Source organism: Mauremys reevesii, linkage group 10, assembly GCF_016161935.1.
Source record: "Mauremys reevesii isolate NIE-2019 linkage group 10, ASM1616193v1, whole genome shotgun sequence".
Lineage (NCBI taxonomy): Eukaryota > Metazoa > Chordata > Testudines > Geoemydidae > Mauremys > Mauremys reevesii.
Window position 1 is genome coordinate 67,952,883 of NC_052632.1, and position 24,951 is coordinate 67,977,833.

Consider the following 24,951-nt stretch of genomic DNA (forward strand, 5'->3'; position numbering starts at 1 on the left):
AACCATAATTAACAAATCACCCCTGGAACGTATGTAGCACTTTCTGACCTAAAACTGTGTTGACAGATTAATCCTTATATATCCCTATGCGATAGGGATAATACACATTTGTTTCCCCAACTGCAAAATAGGCAGAGGTAAAGAAAGTAAATTAATTGCCCAAGGCCAGAAGGATATAAGAGCAGGGCTAGAATACTTGTTTCCATAACCCTGTGGCCATTTAGTTTTCCAATCTCTATCTAGCACAATACAGTGGAGTCGCATTTTACGCGCCTTTAACTTACACGAATACAACTATATGCGCTTGGCAAAAAAAGAAAAACAATAATTTAAATACAGTAGTGTGGCGATTCCGCTCACCATTCCACTCAATAAGTGTATGCCCCAGAGTGAGCGTGAGATGGGAGATGTGAATCTGCTGTCAGTCTCAGTTCCCGCGTGACTCTCAGTGAGAGCATCTCACCGCGCTGAATGTGATTCTAGTGTTTAGAGATACGTATTTTTCGAACAACATGGCCCCTAAATGCAAGGCACCTACTTCATCTGGTGCTCATCCGAAGAAACAACGATCTGTTCCAACGCTGGAGGAAAAACTGCCTGTGTTGGACTTATTGAGGGACAGTATGTTGGTCTGCAACATGGCACGTAAATATGGCCGCAACGAATCTAGCATCCTTGCCATCAAGATTCAAGAGAGAGAAATTCGTCAAGCCGTGGCATCAAGTGCTCCAATAACTGCTAAGGTGATGAGTTAAGGTGAGTGATAAGACTTTAGTGAAGACTGAAAAGACATTAAACTTATGGCTGGAAGACATGAACCATAAACATGTGCCTATTGATGGCAACATGTTACGAGAAAAGACTTGTAGCCTCTACGTGCTGTTCAAACCTCCCGCCGAAGAGGGACAGCCTTCTGATGAGAAGGAATTCAAAGCCAGTCAAGGTTTGATTAGCAGTTTTAGAAACCGCTTCAACCTCAAATACGTGCAGACTACTGGTGAAGCTGCATCTGCCAATGAAGAGGCAGCAGAATCCTACCCCAAACAATTAAAGAAAATCACAGAAGAAAAAGGCTATCTTCCGGAACAAGTTTTTAATACTGACGAGACTGGGCTTTTCTGGAAAAAAAAATACCCAACTGCACTTACACTTTGAAATCAGAAAGACAAGCACCTGGCTTCAAAGCAGCTAAAGACCGCGTGACTGCATTGTTTTATGGCAACGCGGCTGGGTCTTTAATACAGCCGGGCTTGTTCTACAGGGCTGCAAATCCCTGTGCCATAAAAGGCAAGAACAAAAGTATCCCGCCCATGTTCTGGCAATCAAATAAAAAGGCTTGGGTGATGGCAGCATTATTTCTGGATTGGTTCTACAAGAGTTTCATTCCAGAGTAAAGCGGTACCTCGAAGAGAAAGGACTTGACTTTAAAGTGTTGCCTGATCATAGATAATGCTCCTGGCCACCCTGAGGCACTCTTGTTTGTGCATAATGACATCTTTCTCCCACCCCCAATACCACCTCCATCCTCTCAACCAAGGTGTGATTTGCTGTTTCAAGGCCACGTACACGAGGCTTACGTTCTCACAGATACGTAGTGCTATGGATGCTGATCCCAATCTTAATGTGATGGAGTGTTGGAAGTCCTTCAACATTGCCGATTGCATAACTCATATTAAACAGACAATGGATGCAATCAAGCCTGAAACAGTCAATGCATGTTGGTGAAACCTATGGAAAGAACGTGTGAATGATTTTAAGGGTTTCCCGACCATTGACAAAGCAGTGAAACGCATTGTTCAGGTGGCCAGGCAAGTGGGTGGTGATGGCTTCGTTGACACCCTTGAGGAAGAAATTGAAGAATTAATTGAGGGCCATAGAGAAACATTGACTAATGAAGAGTTAAAGGAACTGATAAAATTGTCAACAGAAGATGAAGATGACGACGATGAACAGGAAGATCCAGCAAGTTGGAATCTTCATAAATTTGCTGAAGTGTTCCAAGCAGCGAAACACTTGAATGATTTAATTTCTGAATACAACTCCTCTATGGAACGAAGCTCAAAAACACACGTAGTAATATGGACAATTTGAGATCGTATCAAGAAATGTTTGAGCAGCTCAAGAGACAACAGCGACAGTTGCCGATCACCACGTTTTTCAAGAAAAAAAAACAGCAGCAGATGAGCCTATGCAATCAACTTCTTGAGCTGAACCAGAGCCAACCACTTTGTCTGCGACTCACTCTCCGTCACCAAGCCTGAGAACCCCCCAATAGTGTTGTCAGGGGAAGAGGAAGTCTAATCATTGGAGTGTGTACAGCGCCCATCTTCATCATCTCATCGTTCATCATACGGGCGCTATACTAATCATCATCGTCATCATTCATCGTCGTCGCAACACCATTGTCATAGTCGTAGTATCACCATTATCGTCATCATCGTAGACTAGCAAGATTATCCAGGATGAATGGTGAGTGGTTAGGTTTACTGTTTTCCTTTTTTATTCTTTCATTCTTTTGTGTGTGTCTGTCTGTCTCTCTCTCTCTCTTATGTAATTAAAAATACTGTAAAATTATATTTTGCATATGTACTCTTTATTATATGCTGTACACTACTGTATACATTATACATATTAATGTACAGGGTTGTATACACAAAACCATGTACAGCAGTGGTCCCCAACGCGGTGCCCGCGGGCGCCATGGTGCCTGCGGGGGCATCTTAATGCGCCCACGTCCTGGCCCCTGGGAGAGCACCCGCCGAAATGCTGCGGCGGGGACGCCTCTCAATGACGCCGCTTGCTGTTGACAAGTGACGTCATCGAGAGGCGTTGCCGCCGCGGAATTTCGGCGGGTGCTCCGCCGCCGCTGTGGTCCTTCAGCTGGCGCCCGCCAGCCAAAAAGGTTGGGGACCACTGATGTACAGTATACTGTACTTTATGGGTGATTTAAGGGATTTTTCAAAAGGTAATTTTGACGATACGTGATTTTCGCCTTACGTGCTGACTTTAGAACCTAACCCCCACGTAAGATGCGACTCCCCTGTACCTCAAATTATGGTAGGATTCCTTATCCTTTGTCAAACATATGCAATCTGACTTCCAAATAGCTATCATTCCACTGAGAACCTTAATCAACCTCATGATTGTAGTCCCTTCATGCAAGGATATTATCTTCTCCAAATAACTGACCATTTGAGGAACAAGAGGAGAAGGCAAGGGAGTGGTTATGCAGCTGCAACCAGAGCTCAGCAAAAATTGCAAATCAGAAGATGACCACAGTTGTATCTATCAATCAGCTGTCTTCACCCAAGGACATATCAATACAGTTAATGGCAGTTTATAAAGGGTAACCAATAAGGAAAAACAATGTTGTGTGATCTTACTGTTTCCTAGAAGTCCTTTACAAAACTTGTGGAAAGATGGAAGCGAGAATAACGGTGCATATGTTTCTGATTTTTTCATTAGAACAGCCACTTCTAAAGCCCAGGTCATCAGTAGTTTCCTAAAAATGCATTACAGAATAGTCATTCTAAACAACTAGATAACAGAACAAAGTTACTCATAAACCATTAAATACCTTAAGTTTTCACATCAACGTGGTAATACCAACTTGCAAATATTTGTGAAACAAAGCCATTAAATAAGTGAAAATTACCTATCAATTGAGTTTTGGAAGCTCTATATTCAATATTTGGCCTAGAAGAGTTTCACCTTTGGTGTTTTCATGAATATGAAAACATGATAAATTAATTTTTTTTCAGATGTTTTAGCCTGAATCCTATGAACCAATTATGGTGAGCATGAATGATCATTTTAGTTCATATGGTTTGTATAAAACCAAAATCCTCCAGTTTGAAATGTTTAGTCCTCCCCCCTCCTTTTTTTATTTTAAAGAAATAATGCAAACATTTTCTTGGTTCTAAATCAGAACTAATCATTCTCTTGAAAAAAAATCTCAATCTCTGATATGAAGAAAATACTATTTACCTGGTATCTTGAATAAGGTTATCCTTTTTAAGCAATAACCCCAAAAGGTTTAATATGATAGAGAAATGTTTCTTTGTAGCTGTGGTTACAGTGCTAATCACTGCTCCATCAAACAAAGAAGGAGAGGAGGAGCTGAGGCTACTGGATATGAAGTGGTCATGCCTGAAGGAAAATTAGAAAAAAGTATTTTATTTCCTTAAACATACAACTAAATAAAATAAAAAAAATCAACAGTGTTCTACTCAGATGTGTTGCCCAGAAAGTAGTTTCAATATTATAATCGCATGATAGTCTAAAATTTAAAAGCTCCAATGCAGTATGATCGCGTAGCTAAATAAGAATGGGTTAAATTATTTTTAAATAGTTTTTATGCTAACTACAGCCTCAAATCCTTTGAAGTACTGAAAATAAATGTAATTTCAACATTAAACTGAGTGACAGAAAAAATATAAGATACATAAGCAAGAAAGGAAGCTAAAGCTAGATAAGCTGAGAGGGTCTGATCCAGATGTGTGCCACTACAAAATCACTACACAGTTTGTCACATCTATTAGCATCTGCTCAAAAATGTCCCAACTCTAGAATAATGACAGTACTGCCTATGTCATTCAGTCCTGACCTGCAAAACTGCATGTAGATGCTGGCACAATGCTTTTGTGCACCATGGTTCTAGTTTATGTCAATGCTACTATCCCTCATTACCCTAATTGACTCTGGATTCAACCACAAGACATACCTTGCAAAATACCTCAAATAATGAGCGGCAAGGATGGTGAGGTAAATATCTTTTATTGGACTAACTTCTTCAACTTGTCTCTTTCACCAACAAAGGTTGCTCCAGTGAAAGATATTACCTCACCCACCTTGTGTCTCTAATATCCTGGGACCAACACGGCCACATCATCACTGCAAGCATTAAATAACAAGTGACCAATCATGTACTATTAATTCCAAGGTGGCACAGGAGCAACTTGCGTCTCAGCAATCTGTTCTCCCCCCCCGCAGATTTCTTCTATTTAAAGCTGGATTTTTTACTTCAGCCTTGCAGTCACTCATGTTATGACTACTTGATCTGAAATCTAGAAGTTTTTTATTGAAAGGCATTTTATTCCTAATATAACAATTAAAATCTACTTTAATTTTTGCAGTTGCAATGTTTCAGTTAATGTTTGCATGCAAGATGCCATACAAAATGAAGCACTGTTTAATGCGTACTGAAAAGAATGTGCTAAATATCAGAGGAATCATGTAACATACCAGAGGTTAATTTTTTTCAAATAAGGAAAATCATTAGTTTACATCATAAACTGCTTGCAAAATTTTAGACACACTTAAATTAGACATTATAAAATAAACTTAATTCTCCATCTTAAAAATATCTAAAATTATGTTTTGCACAAGATTTTTAGGAAACTGAGAATATGCATGGCCAATTTCAATCTAGAACCATTTTTAATGGGTGATTTCTAGTACCTATGAAAATAAAATCAATGAAAATAAGGATTTATCAGAGAAATGGTGGCAACACATTGATTACACTACCATCAATGCTGCTATAATAAAATTCTTTTCTAAACTCAAATACGGTTTACATCTATCTATTTATGCTCTTAAATATTAATGCCTTAGTGATCTTCCTACCTGGTACAATGTGAATATAAAGTGTAGAGAACTGCATACTGGACAGCAGGAAAGTGAACAGCTATGTCACTGTGAACAATCATCAAATTCTTACTCAACAGTGCAAACACAGTTGGAGAAAGGGCCCACATCTATAAAACAATTGTAATAAAAAGCACAAAAATATCTATGTAAAGGATATTGCTATTCGTCATATTTACATGTATCTGTTTTATAAAGAAATAAATGTCATAAATGTGCTTTAAACAAAAAATGTAATGCTGAAATCATAAAAAACCTGCTGAAATTAGGACATTTTTACTAGTAATCTTTACTGTTTTTGTCTGTCTAGAATTTCTCAAACGTGAATGCTTTCCTGCCCATAGTTGAAGAACACCCATCAGTCTGATGTAAAAGTTTTCTTTAAAAGGTAATGCAGGGGTACTTTGAATCAAAGTGGCACAATGTGAAAGTTGGAGACAGTGCAGATTTCTACATCTTTCTTTCCTACTCGGTAATTTCTGTATCGGGGTGGGCAAACTACAACCCACTGGCCAGATCTGGCCCCTCAGGACTTTGGATCTGGCCCGCGGGATTCCCCCCACCCGTGGTGTGGGGGCCCCGCACCACTCCCAGAAGCAGCCAGCACCAGGTCCCTGCAGCCCCTGGGGAAGGGGGGGCAGAGGGCTCCGCGCACTGCCCTTGCCTGTGGGTACCACCCACAAAGCTCCCACTGGCTGGGAACAGAGAACCACGGCCAATGGGAGCTTTGGGGGAGGTACCCACAAGCAAGGGCAGTGATCAGAGCCCTCCGCCCTCTCTCCCGCAGGGACCGCAGTGTCAGCCACTTCTGGGAGCGTCGCGGGGCAGGAAGGGAGCCTGCCTTGACCCCGGTGCATGCCACTTCCACCCCAGAACCCGCACCCCAAACCTCTCCTGCACTCTGCACCCCAACCCACTGCCCTGAGCCCCCTTGTACACCCCGCACCCCTCCTCTGCCCCAACCCCTTGCCCTGAGCGTCTTCCTGCACACACCCCTTCTCACACCCCAACCCCCTGCCCCAGCCCTGCATGCATGGACATGCATGCAATTTCTCCGCCCAGATGTGGCCCTCGAGCCAAAAAGTTTACCCACCCCTGTTCTATATACTGTATTCAAATACACTGGCTTTTTTTTGGGGGGGGGTGTGTTATATTTTAAATGGTTTAAATGAAAATATATCCTTCATATTTCTGACCTTGTTTGCTAATCTTATATTTTGCTGTCCCCATTTTTTTAAAGCACCCTATACATACACTGCCCCAAAAGGTTTATATTCTACCTTGAAAAGACACATGACATCAAATGCAAGGTAGCTTTTTACTGTCAGTGAAGATCACTACAAGATATGCCAAAACTACTTTAGTCTCTTTCTTGTCTCATCAAGATAGTAGAATGTTCTGACAGTATCAGAAGCAATAACCATCACCCCAGTAAATTACAGTAATGTGGAAATTACATTTCACCGCACCTTTAAGACTAGAAATAATTATCTCAAACAATTTTGCACCATGGAAGTTAATATTAAAACTCCCCCCTCCAAAGTAATGAAGGATCAAGAAAAAGACACCTTAAGTACATATATGCGTGCATGAAATGAAGATTATGTGCATTACATGAGTCCACAGAGACTTGCATCTAGCAATAAAAGCCAAACATCATATGGTTTATTGAGCAAAACTTTTAAAAGTATTTATTTTTACTGCAGTTAAATACTTACCCCAATCAATGAGTTTTTAGCATTTCCAATAGTAGTTAGGGCACTGAGGTCAAATATAACTACAAACTTTGCATTAGCCACATTGAATACATGGTTCTTAAAAGCATCATGCTGGATTTCAGAACATGCCTCAGGAAGTTGTAAACTACAAAGGAGACTATTTAGAGCACAGGTCATTTCTCCCAGAATCAACCTGTAAGCAGTCTCCAAAACAGGAATGTTTTTCAGGCTCAGTACTGCTTGATAGACAGCATGGGCTGCTGCAACAACCTTGAAAATGAAAAGATTCAAAATGTTATTTAAGAGTGAGATATTTCTGAAGTGAAGCTTTCTTGTTAGATGAATGAAAGGCTTATGCATGGTATGACAGTGTCTCGCTCTTCAGTTTATTATAATTAACTGTTTCTTTAATTCTTCTAGGCAAATTAAGTTGATCATCATTTTAGGGTACCAAAACTACTCCAGTCAATAGTAAAACAAATTAGACTATTTGCCACAAGTAGCTGAACTTCCATTAAGAATCAACTAATTAAAATTGAGTTGATCTTAAAATATATGCTAAAAGCCCTACTGAAAAAACGTTGAGTTAAGATATAGTTAGCATGCACACAAAAAAAACCCAAGTAAACACTGGATTGTAATCCTTTTCCACCTTCCAATTTATATTTGCTAAAAATGATGCCTATGCAAATTATGAAAACAGTTGTAGAAAATAATTCTCTTCTGTCTAGTATGTGACAAAGTATGTTTCCTCACATGCCACAACCGAATGAACAAAAACCAAACCTGAGTTTGGGCTTCTGTTTTCCTAATGAGTTCAGACATCTATGCAACTAACTGTTTTTCTTATGGGGCAAAATTCCATAAGATAATATACCAGTGCTCTAAAACAGTATTAGAATTGCTGTAGCATATTGGTAGCAACCATCCACTCCTTACCTCTTTCTCCTTATGGTAACGGAGTACAAGCAATTTAGATTCTGGTATAAACAATTTCTCTACAAATGTCGATGGCAATTTTGTATTTATTTGTTCAACAATCTAGAGACAAAACATAAGCACTGATAATATACATCTTCAATTGCCTGAATTCTTTATTCAGGCACACACATTTATGGCACTAATTTATAGAATTTAATAAATCAGAGCCCCTTAAATATATTTGACTACATCAGAGTTAAGAAATCAGTAACAAAAATAACTAATCTATATCTATGTAAGTTAATGAAAAAACATATTTGCTCTCCCAAAATTCAATATTCAGAGGACATGCTATTTTTATGCTATTTTATCAATCTAAGTGGAGCTCAAGCACATGACCAATATAGGTTGCTGAATATAAGTTGTATGGCAATGTGCTAATATGGTTATTTATCCAACAGAAGGTTAAAATAGTTATTTAGCCAACACCCGGGATGTTAAGATCAATATTCTGAAGTAATCCGGTATCCAAGGTGTTTAGCCATGGCAGAGTGGCTGCATAAACATACTAAATCCTGGTCTCTCTGGCAGTTCATCAAAAATACTGCTACCAATTGCAGAGGAAAGTTAACCTATTGGTTAAAGAATGGGCACTGGTCAAAGGAAAATTATTTTGGATAAACTGGAAACTATTCAGTAAAGGGACTAAGTAGGAGGGATAGCTCAGTGCTTTGAGCATTGGCCTGCTAAACCCAGGGTTGTGAGTTCAATCCCCGAGGGGGCCATTTAGGGATCTGGGGCAAAAATCAGTACTTGGTCCTGCTAGTGAAGGCAGGGGGCTGGACTCGATGACCTTTTGAGGTCCCTTCCAGTTCTAGGAGATTGGTATATCTCCAATTATTATTATTATAGAACAAGTTCTACCAGCTTTTCAAAATGATTATCAACATTTGATAGGTTTTTGTTTGTTTATTCGTTTTTTTGGGGGGGGGATGCAAGACATTGAAGTAGATGAAAAGGAAGCAAATATCGTGATTTACTGTTAAATCAGTTTGTTATTCAGATGCCTGAATGAGATACAATAAATATTTTTTTCTAATTAAAAAGCTCGACAAAAATGAGAATTTGTATGTACCAGTGTCAATAAATTCAAGACTGAGATGATATAATCGGTACCACAAGTCTGGCAATTCTCCAGTTGATCTAAGCCATATGTGATGACCATGTCACAGTGTATAGTCATACTCGGGTCCAGACTACCAAGTAAAACCCCGACACACTCATTGGCAGCCGTCAGTACAGCCTCAGAGAAGAAAACTTGGTTCGCTGTAGTCACACATCTCATTACTCTGTACAGAACCTGGAAAAGAAGGAAAGTGAATTCAAGTCAGTTTAACTAGTATTGGATGTTATTTAAGCACAGGGAAAAACCCACATCCATTTGAAACTACATAGACTCATAGAAATGCAGGGCTTGAAGGGACTTCAAGAGTCATCTAATCCACGCATACCCCAATGAGGCAGCAAGATTAAGTACATCTAGAACATCCCTGCCAGATATCTGTCTAATCTTTTCTTTAAAAACCACCAAGAATGGGGATTCCACAACCTCCTTAGGAAACCTGTTTCAGTGCTTAACTATCCTTAGAGTTAGAAAGCTTTTCTTAATATCTAACCTAAATCTCTTGTGCTGCAAACTAAGCTGATTACTTCTTGTTCTACCCTTGATGGATAGGAGAACAATTGATGATCATGCTCCTTGTAACAATCTTTTACATATTTGAAGACCGTTCTGTCCCCCCGTCCCCCCCGAGTCTTCTCTCCTATAGACTAAACATGTCCAGGCTTTTTAACCTTTCCTCACAGGTCATGTTTTCTAAACCTCTTATTTTTGTTGCTCCCCTCTAGAGACTCTCAAATTTGTCCATATTTTTCTTAAAGTGTGATGTCCAAAACTGGACAAAATACTGCATCTGAGGCTTTCACCAGTGCCAAGTAGAGTAGAATAATTGCCTTCCGTGTCTTATATGTGACACTCCTGTTAATAATCTCAGAATCCAGCACTACTATGCACTGGAGCAAGTTCTTTGAACATTTTTAATATTTATTTTGACAAATGTGCATTTATATTTTCATTAAATAGAAAAAAATGCAACAACCCCAAATTTAGAATAATTTTGAAGACAAGGGTCCTATCCAGCATGAAACTGAAGTCAGTGGTAGAACTTCTATTGTCTTCAGTGAGAAAAGAACTGGGCTTCTTTTCTTAAATATGAGACCCTTGTCGGACAAGTTAAGCGCCTGTGCACATGTCAAACAAAGACAACCTTAGACCCCGATAATGAAATCTGTGCAGGTGGACTCTTATATGCCTGCAAGGAGTCCCAGATTTATCAATGGGATTCTGTACAGGCGTAGGTCCACCCACTCAGATCCAACTGCAGGATCAGGACCTTAATCCTGAGTGTCCTTTTGATGAAATTGGATCCTTGTTGCCTTAACTGTGATTGTAACCCATTAATTACTTTTGTATTACAAATGTAAGAACAAAAGTCACCTTCTCATACTATACAATACTACCTATTCCAAAAGATACTCTAAAATAAAAGAACTTCTTATATATTAGATTTCAACTAGATAAAAATTAGAAAGTACAAACCTCTAGCTGGTTATAATTGCACTCCAGTTTTTTTAAAGCACCATGATAACTTGCGCAAATGGTTACACGAACAAATCATAACAAATGTCTATAGCCAGGTCAAACTGAAAAACCTTTGCAAAAATACTTACATCAAATACACTGTGGTTTCTGGTGCATATGGCTATCACAGGCCTCTGTCACAATCACTACTAAATATTTAAATCAGATTCTGTTAGCTGTCAAACAAATCTAGTCCTTGAATAAAGTTGACCATGAGTACATTTGTATGCTGCCAAATTTTGCAAAAATATGGATGTTGGGTTTCATTATTTACAATAAATTTACCAGCAAATACTTCTTAATAAGTAGCATGAAACAGGTACGGAAATCTTACATCAGTTACATATGCTTCAGTAATTGGTTGTCCTCTAATTGGGCTGAAGCGTTCCCCAATACTCCTCACGACAGTGCTGAAAACCCGAAGAAGTGCAGCTAATTTAGGTAGTGATACTGAAGGAGGAGGAATATCTTCATCCACTGATTCTCCAGAGGCCACATGGCTGAGGTCCTAGATAGGAAAATTTATGTCATTATGTAATAAGTACAAGCAGTTCTAATATACACAAAGTATATATAAAATTCAGTTTTAATATCAGACATATCCATGTGTATCACAATAAATATGACAACACTAAGAAGCCCAGAGTTTCCTTTCATAGCTTCAACAAGCTGTAATTATACTTGTTAATTAAAGATTACAAGCTACACAAAATGTCTGGAAAACTATTTACATTAGCCCTGTGTACATAGTCACCACAAATTTTGAGACAGATTACTGGTGTACAAATTACAGATGCATTATTATGATTTATAGCAAAATAAAACCAGTTACCATATTAAATAAGATTTAAGAAGCAACTTTCTTTTTTATGTATCAGAGGGGTAGCCGTGTTAGTCTGGTTCTGTAGAAGCAGCAAAGAATCCTGTGGCACCTTATAGACTAACAGATGTTTTGTAGCATGAGCTTTCGTGGGTGAACACCCACTTCTTCGGATGCAAGCAGTGTTCACCCACGAAAGCTCATGCTACAAAACATCTGTTAGTCTATAAGGTGCCACAGGATTCTTTGCTGTTTCTTTTTTATGTTGTCTTTTCAATTATTGTGAACATCTCAATGTAATCTCATCTGTTTTAACAGGAAATCATTACGACGACAAGATTACAAACTAGCGGAAAATGCTAAGAAAAGCTTGTGTCTCTCACCAACAGAAGCTGGTCGGTTCAATAAAAGACATTACCTCATCTACCTCGTCTCTAAGAAAATGCAGTATTTCACCCGTGTTTCAATACACGTGTCTTAAACACATCCCAGAGATACTGACTAATCTCTTACAAAAGACCATTGTTACTTCCCTATTCCCATCCTCAAAATTACGGATCTCCTAAAAACAAGGGCTGACTTTAATGGGGCTAGGATTTCATCCAAGAAGTACATCAGTATGCAAGCATCTTTATTTTATATTCTACAAGCGTATGCAGCATTTGAACCCCCTCCCATCAACTCCACACCTTTATTTCAACATATTTTCTATAAACTTAGCAAAACAAGGTAATATGAACAGATACACAAGGTGGATGAGGTAATACCTTTTATTGGATAAACTTATCTTGGAGAGAGACAAGCTTTCAAGCTTACACAGAGCTCTAATAACTCTTAATACTGCTTCATAATAAATCTTGCTTACCTCAGCATATGCCTCCATATCCTCTAGAAACTGACCCAAAAGTGTGGTGGAAAAAGCAAGATCAGCTACCCAAAATGGCTCCAAGCTCTGTAGCCATCCTGTATAAGTCAGACCAAGTGAAACAGATTGTTACAAGCAAAGTAGAACACAGGTATCAAATTTCAGATACATATTACTGAAGGACGAAAAATATTACTTTTTTTTTTTTTAAGAACAAAATTATTTTTATTTATAATTATCTGTATTACAGTAACACAAAGAGCCTCAAGGAGATTGGGGTCCTACTGGGCTATACACTGCTGAAGTATATTGTAAGAAAGAGTCTACAGTTTAAACAGACAAAGGAAACATTAGTCCCCTTTTACAGATGAGCACCTGAGGCATAGAGAAATTAAGTGACATGCCCAAAGTCACCACAGAAAGTCTGTGATAAAGCCAGGAAATTAACTTCAGTCTCCTGAATCCCAATCCATCCTTCCTTTTTTCCAACACAACATTATTTTTAAAGATGCTCAAGAAGGAGGTTATGTTTTCAGAAGTTCACTTGAGGGTTGGTAACTGTAAGAATGATTTGATATTCTCTAATAGAGAAAGCAAATGGCATCTAAATGTAGACTGGCTAAAATGTCCTTTAATTAAATTTTAACTGACTGACATGTAGGGTATATGACAATAGGTTTTTTGGTTCTGAGTTCTATGAATACATTAAGTCTCCCATATATCCAGACATTTTTATTTTGTTTTTATGCAAACTCCTTTACCCTATGTGGGGAGGAACTGCATTGGACTTTTAATAATTCATGAATGTCACTTACTTGGAGGGGTTGCCAATGAGTGACAAGAGGTATCCTCTTTCTGGGGATCAGGCAGGTTGCCTCCACAGTAGTGTGTGCGCAGTGGCAGTGAGCAACACTTAGGCCTGGTCTACACTGGGGAGGGGGGGGTGTTCGATCTAAGATACGCAACTTCAGCTACACGAATAGCGTAGCTGAAGTCGAAGTACCTTAGTTTGAATTACTTACCCGTCCTCACGGCGTGGGATCGACGTCCGCGGCTCCCCCGTCAACTCCGCCACCGCCGTTCGCGGTGGTGGAGTTCCGGAATCGACGGGAGCACGTTCGGAGTTCGATATATCGTGTCTAGATGAGATGCGATATATCGAACTCCGAGAAATTGATTGCTACCCGCCGATATGGCGGGTAGTGAAGACGTACCCTTAGAAAAAAATCCTCATTCTCAACAAGGTGGAGCAGAACACTAATAGTATGTCACCACATGTAACAATTTTATAGGCCAGACTTACCAGATACCTGCTGTGTCAGAGAAGGTTTCTGAGTGTGATCTATATGCCACCCAACCAATATGTCAACTGTGTCCTTGAAAGCAAAGAAAAAGGTAAGTCACCTATGTGATGTGCTATGTCAATGTTTTATACAATAAGAGGGGGCAGAAGAAAGTCAGGCACAAGCTTACCCTAAAATTGGTGCTGAAAATATGTGGGTAACATCGGGACACCAGAAGGATGCACTTGACACATTTGCACAGTAACTCTGGTGTATCCACATTTTCTAGAATGGACTGCAGGCTGGTCATTACAAGCTTAAAAAGAGAGTCACAAATAAAAAAAAAAATTACTAGTTTTTTTAATATTTTTGAATAAGCTGAAATGTCATGAACGTTGTTAAATCGATTGTAATCTTGACTGGCATAAGAAAGGTCTGCTACAAAACAGATGGCTGCTCATTGTTAAGATTCAAGCAACAGGTATTTGTATAGCATTTTGATGCATAGTATATATTTTCTGCCTTCCTATGAAACATGGAAATGCCAAGGTGTGAAAGGCGGAGGAAATGATAGGTTAACAGTGACAAACTTATTTAAGCTTACTAGGAATTACAGAGACTAATAAGGGTACCAAGGGAGAGGGGTTGCATGGTGTTAGGGTTTCCAACGAACTACAAAAGACTTGAAGGTTCCCCTAACAATCGTTCTAACACTTACATGGGCTGAACATGTGGATGAGTCTTCCAAAATACCTGAGGTTCACAAACGGCTTGTCTTCACTAGACTTTTTACATCCAGTTAGGAGATATTTAACATTCATAAAGACTATGTGATCACACCTCACTTTGATCCAGGCTACGAGCATTCATGCTTTAGCCTAGGGAGAGAAGCCTTGTCTTTCCTAAGGCCTGGCCTACACACTCACAAGTTAGGTCTACATAGCTACACTAATCGGGAGGGAGGAGGACATATCCCTGATCAACACAGATATGCTGACCTTCCCTCCCCCGTGTAGATTCAACTATGTTGACAGAAGAATGCTTCCATCAACGTAGCTAATTTCATTCGTGGAGGTAGTGTTCCTACACGGATGGAAAAACACCTTCCAATGTCAGCATGGCTATGCCAGCATAGCCCTGGAGCACAGACGTGTCAATAGAAGGGTTTTTTTCATCCGGGTAGGACCACCACCACCCAAACTAATATGTCTACACTACACAAACTACTATGGCACAGCTACAGCACTGCAGCTCAGTGGTACCTAGGTTGATGGAAGAACTATTCCATCGACCTAGCCACATCTACGCCAGGGTTAGGTCAACCTAATTACAGTGCTCTGGGGGCGAAACTGTTCACAGCCTTGAATGACGTAGCTATGTCAACCTAATTTTTAAGTGCAGACCAAGTCTCCAGACTGTAGACACAATCGAAAGGTAAAAAAAGAAGGCATGAGTTTATCTTGACTTAACTGACTGACAATTAACACCTTTTAAAAGACAGTTTGAATACTTTTTACCCAAACACTTGGGATTTACTGTAGGCTCATCCCCAGGGTAAATCACAAATATTTTTAGCTTGGAGCGACTGTCTGGAGAAGGGGAGGGTAGAGCTTTAGCCACTCCATAATAAAACATTTAAGAGATGGAAAAAAGTGTAAGGTACCTTAGGCCAAAAGCTAACTGAAGTGACCGCTAAATAAAACGAGCTCCTTAACTATAATTAGCATTTTTTCCTACAGACTCCTTCCACTGAAGGAATCCTCATAAGTGACAGTGACAAAAAAGTTTAGCGTTTCAAAACAAGCATAGTAACTGTGCTACAGGTGTGGACCTGGTCTACACTTAAAACTTTTGTCAGCATAGCTATATCAGTAAGGTGTGTGATTTTTCTCCGACCTTGACTGACATATCTATGCCAGCTAAAGCCCTAGTATAGATGCAATTAAACTGGCAAGAGTCCTTTTGCCGGTATACACTACAAAAGGTTTGCCAGTATAGTTACACCACTATAACTATTCTAGCATACTCTTCTAATATAGATGTAACTTATACTGGCAAAACAGCTTTACTGCCAGTATAACTCTTACCAGTTCCCTGAACAAAATAAGCTATACTGGCAAGATGACTTTTCTGCCAGTGTAACTGCTTCTATACTATGGCTTTTGCCAGCAGAGCTGTCGGTCAAGGATAGGAGGAGAAAAAAAACCTAGTAGAGACACAGCTATACTGGCAAAAGAGTCCTTTTGACAGTAAAGCTTATTTGGGAACTGGCGTAAGGTATATTGGCAATAGAACTCTTTTACTAATATAATTTCTGTCTACGCTAGAAGGTTTGCCAGAATGGCTATCTATACTAGGGCTTTTGCCAGCATAACTATGTCAGTTATAATTATGCCAGCAAAAAACTTTTAGATACAAACCAAGCCTTACTCCATTTTAGAAACTGGTTTAAACTATACTAGCGAAAGAACATCTCCAACTAGGGCAGTTTGCCAATACAACTCTACCAGTATATCTATACCAGCAAACCCTTTTAAGCATAGGCAGGTCTCCCTATCAAAAACAACCCAGGAAACTGATGAAATCATGAATACTCACAAGAACAAAACTGGATGAAGAGTAAAAAGGTGCAAATTAAAATACAAGGCAAACACAAGCTAGTGCTCTGGTGGACCTTCCAGCCACCAGGCTGATTTTAAATACTTCACAGCCCTCATTCTGGACAGATGATATTTCAGATGTCCCTATGACTGAAATTTTTTTTTCAAGGGGAGGGAGGGTCTGGCAAGTTTTGCTGCCAAGTCTTCCAGTTTAATCAAGTAAAAAGGTGGAAAAAATTGCTACAATAACCAAGCGCAGGCAGCAAGAAGTGAGATAAAATAATAGTTTTAATTCTAAAATACTTACAGACTAGATATTAACCAAGAACAGAATAAAGAAGGACATTTCATACATCTCTACTATGTAAAGCTTTCTCAAACTATAACCCAGACTTCAAATTCAAATCACATTTTTAAAGGAAAATTACATTTAAATCTCATAAAATATCAAACTTTTTTATTCCGAAGTGTAAAATGTGTTTTTCACAGGATTATGTATCTCTATTATTCTAACACCCCGACTGCTTACTCTTCATGTGTTCATTTTAGTAAAATCAATGATTTGATTCAAGCTGTGCATCAATATAATACCGGAAAAGCAATAATGCCCCAATTTTAACTTTTATTTTTACCTGCATTACAGATGAAAAGGCTTTCTTTTCTCCCACAGTCTCTAGTGCTTTGTAGGTTGCACGCAAGTAAAGAAGTTTAACTTCATCTTTAGTGGATGAGCTAAATTTGCTAAAAATCCATTTAAAGATCTTCTCAGCCTCGTAGCTCAAAGAAGCACAAAGAAGGCCAAGACAGCAAGCTCCCTCTTGTCTCAGTTCTTGAAGCAATTTGCTACTGTATTTATACAAAAAAAATTAATTTACACTTTCAGAGGGTAAAAGCAGTTAGACCTTTTACACAATGAACAAGTACAAGAAAAAAAATTTCTAAAGCAAAAAACGCATGTATATATGAAGCTATTGTATTCCTTCCATTAAAAGCTGCACCCGCCATTTAGATGAGTTATATAAAAATGAATAATATGAAATGGATTTCCACTAAACAAGTCTATATAAATATGGAAATACTACAGTTAGATTGGAAAAACTATTTTAGACCTGCCATCTGATGAACAAATCTCCCCTTGTAAACAGACAGCTGACTTTAGACACAATAATATATAGCGGGGTAAAGTTCAGGACCTGGCTCTCTCAGACACCACCTCTCTCCCATGCTCCACTTGCAAGAGATTCTATCTGCTCATGTGCTCTTCTGGCAACCCTACAAAATGACCTCATTGTGGCCTATGGCAATGCACTCTTAATGGGAGATCCTCAAGAACTCACTCCCTCTCATACTACATGAGAACTTATGTCTGGCCACTTTCTAGAAACCATGTAAAACAGCCTTCATTTAGCTTTTAGTTGGATTGTGTTTCTTTGCTTGTATGAAGTTTGTCTATTGGCCAATGGGGAAGCTTAAGAAAATACTAGTTTTTCTTTCTTTTATGTGTAACATTAATATTAATTTTATTTTAATTTAAGTTATAGCACATAGGTACCAAGGTTGCATTTGGCACAAAAATTCTGTAATCTGTACATTCCTATAATTAGATATTCAAATGGAGTAAATCTTGGGTTCTCTTGCTCCCCAATCCCCTGAGGATAACTTACTTCCTTTACTTTATAATAAAGCTCCAGTATTCTATGTATAACATTTAAAAACTTGAAGAGTCCAACTATTTAATTCAGTCAGCAGAAAACACAGCAAAATAAAACTGACAGATTCAGAAGCTACTGTAGTGAAAATGAACTTTCAAGTTAAAAAGTTAAAAATTGCTAATGCTTAAGGTATGAATTATTTTCATTATTTAGGAAGCCAGGAATTAAGTACAATACCAGATCAAATCAGCAGTCTGTGTAGATCAGTATCCTGTTTAGCAGTTGCACTAGATATTACAAAGAAGGGTGCCAAAAACCCCATAGCAGACAATGATGGAATAACCTGCTCACAAAAGAAGCTTCCTTCTAACCCTTGTCACTTAGTGGGTTTGCTTATACCCAGAAGCATGAAGGTGTGGGTGTCCCTCTTAAAAGGGTATTTCGAGTCTAATGCAGTTATGGATGTTCTTATTTACCCATACAAATGGATCACTCTCTTTTAAGTGCTACTTAAATTCTTAGTCCCAATGATTTCTAGCTGCATTTAGTTCCAAAGGTTAGTTATGTGTTGCATAAAATTTTACTTCCTTGTAACCATATTTAATGTCCCCTTCATTATAAGTATAGCGACAGAGACAAGAGGTGGATTTGGGTGCCTGTAGAAATTTTAGAAAAAAGCTACTATATAAACAAAGGAGTAGGAAACGATTATAGAGAGATACAAATTGAAGATGGATATAATATCAAGCAGCTTTTAAAAAACAAGCTAAAGTTATTTTTTTATTTTATTTTGTAGAATTTGTTCATATTATCACCGGAAAGATCTCCTGAATTTGAAACAAAGAAATGTCAACTGAAGGATTATTTTAAAAACTCACTCTGAACAGGAATATTAGTGACTTTTACTAAACAATGGTCAGCTCAACATACATCGTGAAACAGGACCAGTAGCTTTGTGAAAGTATCCTTGGCAATGTGACAGGATTAGAAAGTTGATCGTAATACAATACATATAATGTGTCATGTTGGATGAAAGTCAAGAGAGGCTTTCTGCTGCAATGACCACCAAACAAAAGTTTGTCAAAATACCTATGGCTACTAATGAGCATTTATACTAATCTTATATACTAATCCACATTTTAATTATAGCAACTGAGAATTAACAAGTGTCAATGATATTATACAACCTTTCAGTTACAGAGATATCATAACCCCTTGCAAATAACAATCACATTTCTATATGAAAATTCTGTACATGTTATTGTTAAAAGTAGCATCTAAGATTTTTTTTAAAAAGTAAACACCTCAGAAATATAAGGTGTGTGTCATTTTTGCACTTCAGCAATGTGGGTGGGATTCTCTGACATGCCTAACAGTTGGAACCCCAACTCCCTTAAGCATTTTTTAAAATCCCACCGTACTCATATAAACTTGTCATGCCTATGAAGTATGACTGCATAGATAGTTGGAGAAAAATGCCTTTTTGCACTGTGTTTACTTTGTGAAACTAACTCTACATACTTCCAACAGTCAATTTCATCCTTGCTGCTAACACAGGAGTAGAAAAGCACTTAAAAATGTTTAACAGGATTTTTTTATTTTAAGTCAGGGCACAATATTTGAAAAGGTGTTCTATAAGAAAATGGATATTTTAGAAATTAGTCAATTTGCAAAAATTCAAGTGGACAGTTTCCCTTTAAAACTTTTAGACTGCTTCGTTTTTCTAGCTTATTGAAGCTTACCTTTCATTAAGCACATCATGTATGGCAGTCAGGATATTATCCAGTTGTTTAACTAGTACCTGCAATAGTTAAAGGATATACACTTAAAACTGTCACAATTGCTACTGCAATTTAGATCCTTCCTACACTCACATTAAAACATTATTAGCAACAGTGGACTGCTATTATATCTTCCCTGAACATCATACACAGCTATGAATTATTTTAAATAGATTTGTAATACTGTGCTACAGATTTTTCATACCTATCTGCACTTGCTAGGAAAGCTTACTAACATACCGTGATTAAGCCTAAATGCAGTTCTCGCTAATACTGTTGCATCACAAACATGAAGAGAGCCTTATCTCCAGTACAGTAGAACTTTAGAGTTACGATACCAGAATTACAAATTGACCAGTCAACCAGACGCCTCATTTGGAACCAGAAGTACACAATCACGCAGCAGCAGAGACCAAAAAATCCAAAAACACAGTACAGTACTGTGTTAAACATAAACTACTTAAAAAAAAAAAAGGAAAGCAGCATTTTTCTTCTGCATAGCAAAATTTCAAAGCTGTATTAAGTCAATGTTCAGTTGTAAATTTTGAACAAAACGTTATGGTGGTTCTTCTAAGAGTTACGAACATTTTGAACAACCTCCATTCCTCAGGCGTTCGTAACTCTGAGGTTCTACTGTAATGTCTTCTATAGGTACACACTTTTGTGTCGATCATCAGGTATATCAGCAGAATAACCCTTTAAATGATGAGTGAAGGCTGTGGGGTATTTAAAAAAAAAAAAGTTTTGTTAGGTGATCCTAACTTTGGAAAACAGTAACATCTCTGATTCTACAAAGGGAATTATTGCGGAAGCTAGAGGAATAGTTATTTGCACGGTGTATACTGCAATGCATTGTCAAACAAAAATACATTAATTGCAACAGTATTAGGCACTATGTAGCAAAAAAATGACATGTTTTAAAAATGAATACTCCTACTTTTATGTTTTCTTTATTTATAAAACATGTTTACCTTCTAATGTGCTTTGGGGAAAAAGTGTGTGGCCACTTCAAAAAAATCTTACATTCTGATAAATACTGATCCACTTCAGAAAACAATGGCAAAATAAGAGGGTCTGTGTGCTTGACTCCCTCAGAATTTCATGGTGTCATTACAAAGGCTCCCCAACTTGTTTTATTTCTGGGAAAGAAAGTATGAAAAGGCACAGGATACCATGGAACAAGGAGGGGGAAGTCTTATGCAGGCTTTGCGAGACAAAACGCAAAAACAGTGGTGGCATCTAGTGCTTACAAACATTTGGGGCTTGTCTACACTATGCAGCTTTTAGTGACAAGGCTGTGTCGACACAGCCTTGTTGCTAAAAGTCAGTATGCGTGAACGCTCTGTCAGTATTTTGTTCAGCACTTTTGCCAACAAAATACTTCCAGCCCTGCGAGCGGCATTAGCTTTGTAGTCAGGAGAGTGCTCCTGCCAACAAAGCCGCGTTCGCACTGCCACTTGCGCTGACAAAACTTTTGTTTTTCACCGGGGGGGGGGGGGGAGGGAAGCTTTTTAAAGTACCCTTGAAAGACAAAAGTTTTGTTGACAACATCGCAGTGTATACAAGCCCTATGGCTCACTAAAAATCTTGTTTGTTTTAAAGTTTTAGCTCAAGATTATGTCAGGAACATTATCTGCTCATAGCTAAACATTTTAGTCATGAAAAGTGTAGCTCCTGGAATTATCTAAGTTAAAAAACATATTTCCTTTATAAAAATATTAATGGTTTGATACTGTTGAGAGGCTTTGACAGTGTTCTGATAGGTCACGTGTGAAAAGTATGATACTTCATGTTCTAATTGTTTGTAGGTCTACTTCCTTCACTGCTGAGTTAAGGACAAGTTAGATGGCCATTGCCACTACGTTCTGAGAAATACAGCTGCACGTCTACTGTATCACATTTATATGATCTTCAAAAGAAGCTTCTGATGTTGATAGCAAGACTGCTGAACTCAGCACCAATTGCTGAAGAACAGGAGATTTGTAAATATCCCATGTAGATGTTTTATCTGCAATAGATTCATTCTCTCACGAATATGTAAATACTGGCAAATTTGCTCTTTGCTTCTCACACCTCAGGTCTATAATGCCAAATCTTTGTAAATTGCAGAATGGAATTAGAAGACTCTTATTGTGTCTAACAGTGATTCAGAGGAGGTAAAACACTTTCTTCCAGAACAAGGAAACCCTATCCACCAGAATTCCTTTGAGAGGTGTACTATCTACTGAATCAAGACTGCCTTCTCGAAGAAACAGTAACATTTCTTTTGTGACCAGACTGGATGCCTTCGTGGTAGCAAATTTGTATTTAGAGGAGACAAATGCAATGTCTTCTCTGTTTCAGTTCAGTTTTAAAATACTAGATGGGCTCACAAAGCTTTGACTTCCAGCTTGCAAACTGGACTATTGCTAAGATATCAATTAATAACTTCAGTGCAGTCTCCTGTAGAGGCCTGCAGCCAGGGTTTCATCGTGAGGACTGCCTTCCATGCCCTCTTGCAGCCTAAGGTCACTCAACAGGCAAGTCTGACTCAATTTCCCCACTTCAAGGGGCTCCTTACATAACACCCCTTCTCCTAGGATCTAATTTATTGGCATGAAACGCAAAACTATTCTCAGTCCTGGGACTTCTCTTCTCCCCGGCTCCCCGTTCTTCCCTGTCTTGGCAAGCTACTCTCAGCCCTACCCTCCTCTCATGGAATCTGTTCTGCCTGGCCATCAGCCTTGTTATCTGTCTTCCAGGCCCAAACCCTTCTGCCTGGACAAAGGTCTCCTGTGCACAACCAGCTCTTCTGCAGTCTCTGTCACAGCTTCTTCCAGTTCTCTCTCCCTGAGCATCCCCTCTCTCTGTAGCTTCCTGCTACTCTTATACGGGACTAACCTGATCCCTGCTAAGGTGTGCCTACTTACCTAAGAGTGGCTGGCCCCAGGCCTCTCACCTTTAAAAGGTGCAAGCTATCCTGTTACATAGGGTCAAGGATGAAGAAAGTCAGCGGACTGCAGGCAGAACCAAAGCTACTTTGCCACAATCTTTCCTATTTAGGCAAAGATATTAAGACGGCTATAGCAAAATTAACTCCATGTAAAGCCCTCTTATGACCTTGCCCCTTTTAACTGGCTTTAAGTCTGGTATGCAACACAGAGACTGCCCTTTAATCATTAAATATCAATCCAATCCTGGTAATGAACAGGATTCAGATTTACTATATTATACAGTTAACTATGAAATTTTGCTAACTTGGCAGTGATCCTTGGCAGGAGTAGAGGGTTCATACTTCAGTGGTTCTATTTCGCCCTTCAAAGAGATCTGAGAGGTTGGTGCTGAGGAAATGTTCATTTTTCTGAAATAATCTATCACACAAATTTCACAGGATTCTACTCTATCACCCGTCCCTGTTCAACAGCAGGGAAGCTACTGGTGAGACAGTCATATTTGCATCAAGATAGCTCATAATTGAAGTGGGGATGGGGATCTTCTGGTTCCCCAAGACCATTGTAAGTTCTTCTCCCTTCCCTCCCCATCCATCTGTATTTTCTAGAAAATTGCATTTCCTTCAGACATGAACCTTGTCACAGTAATCCATGATTTATAGATGTATTCAATTTTCACTGAAAATATTCAAGTTAACTATAATTTTGAATATAAGAAAACAATTTAAATGCAAGTAAAAATGCACTTAGTGCATTAAGAAAACATTTCCAGGAGCAGTCAGAAGAAAAAGAATAGACTGACTGTTGTACAATGGATGTCATATTTACATCTTGGGCTCACACATATTTTGTGGTTTTGCTTTGAGGCAAACGTCTTAAGTAATCAGGCTATAAATCATTTCCTGAACGCTACAGAAAGGGCACATGGCCCAGAAATGTTTATCCTTTAAAAAAAAAAAAGTGCATTAACCCAGCCTCACACTTCAATAGTTGAACTTCTATAAAATTGATTTAGAAAATGAACAAACATCTTATACATTTTAATGATACATGGACCAGCACGGTAATATTACTAACCAGTTTGTTTTCTGGTTGCTGAATAAATTCTTTCAACTGCTTTACAGTAGCCAGTCTTCGGTCTCTGTCGTCTTCCCGAGTAATCCTCCGAAGAAGATTTGACAGTCGAGACTCGTCAGAATAAGACAACGATCGCTCTGAAAAATAATATTTTATTCTCTATAATATATGTAGTGTATCAGTATTTACTAAGAAAGCTGAACTTAAACTCGTGGGTATATTTTAATAGTATAGCCATTCCTTGAGAAAAAACAAAACCCAGTTTTATTTTTGTTTTTACCTTAGCCTTCAAATTAAAAAAATGAAATCGAAAAATGGGTTCAAATACCTGAAAATTTCTTCTCTTCTGGCAAATAGGAGACAACTTATAATGTCTCTTCTGTCTCCTTCTTGCTCTGAGGCAGAACAAAACCTGTGGTTACAGCATTAGGCTAACCCTGCCTGCTGAAGAGCCTATCAGTGCAAGAACTTCAAAACTGAAAAATTTAATTTATGATGGATTAACAATAAGAACAGATTAACTGTTGTGTTTTATAAGTAGAAGACCCTGCTGTAGAGGCAGGAAAACAGAGCTGTTCAAAACAGAATACCTTTACTGTAATTATGTCTCCACTTCTTATAGACTCACTAATCCTATTTGCCCTAACTATTGAGAAAGAAAGTTTTCAGGTGAAAACTTTCCTAATATCCCATATATTCAGGTCCAAATGAAATCTTAGCAGCTGGTGTCCCAAGCAGGAGAGATTTTAACTGGAATGGAATGGAATAACACATTTTCAGAAATTCAAAACAGCAGAATACAGATTTGACATTCCTTTATTTTTCATAAAGAAAAAATACAAAAAGTAAATAATGTACAGCTTGTATATGTTACGAAATACTGCCCATTTCACAGGCTAGTCAATAAAATTATGCAATTTTACAGCTTGTCAAAGCTGCAAGACTAGATAACAA

The 24,951-nt window shown here is 38.4% G+C and overlaps 1 protein-coding gene across 4 annotated transcripts in view; it reads right to left on the reverse strand.

Annotated features, from left to right (window-relative positions):
- SMG1 (SMG1 nonsense mediated mRNA decay associated PI3K related kinase) overlaps positions 1-24,951 on the reverse strand; it is a 114,753-nt gene that overhangs the window by 61,998 nt on the left and 27,804 nt on the right. For all 4 annotated transcript variants that reach the window (XM_039490807.1, XM_039490808.1, XM_039490806.1 and 1 more), the window contains exons 4-16: positions 23,998-24,134; positions 19,952-20,010; positions 17,190-17,403; positions 14,148-14,273; positions 13,978-14,050; positions 12,675-12,772; positions 11,324-11,497; positions 9,424-9,648; positions 8,307-8,408; positions 7,368-7,637; positions 5,629-5,759; positions 3,988-4,149; positions 3,384-3,502 (exon numbers count right to left, since the gene is read on the reverse strand). In XM_039490807.1, coding sequence (XP_039346741.1) covers positions 3,384-3,502; positions 3,988-4,149; positions 5,629-5,759; positions 7,368-7,637; positions 8,307-8,408; positions 9,424-9,648; positions 11,324-11,497; positions 12,675-12,772; positions 13,978-14,050; positions 14,148-14,273; positions 17,190-17,403; positions 19,952-20,010; positions 23,998-24,134 — 1,890 coding nt within the window. The remainder of the gene's footprint in view (positions 1-3,383; positions 3,503-3,987; positions 4,150-5,628; positions 5,760-7,367; positions 7,638-8,306; positions 8,409-9,423; positions 9,649-11,323; positions 11,498-12,674; positions 12,773-13,977; positions 14,051-14,147; positions 14,274-17,189; positions 17,404-19,951; positions 20,011-23,997; positions 24,135-24,951) is intronic.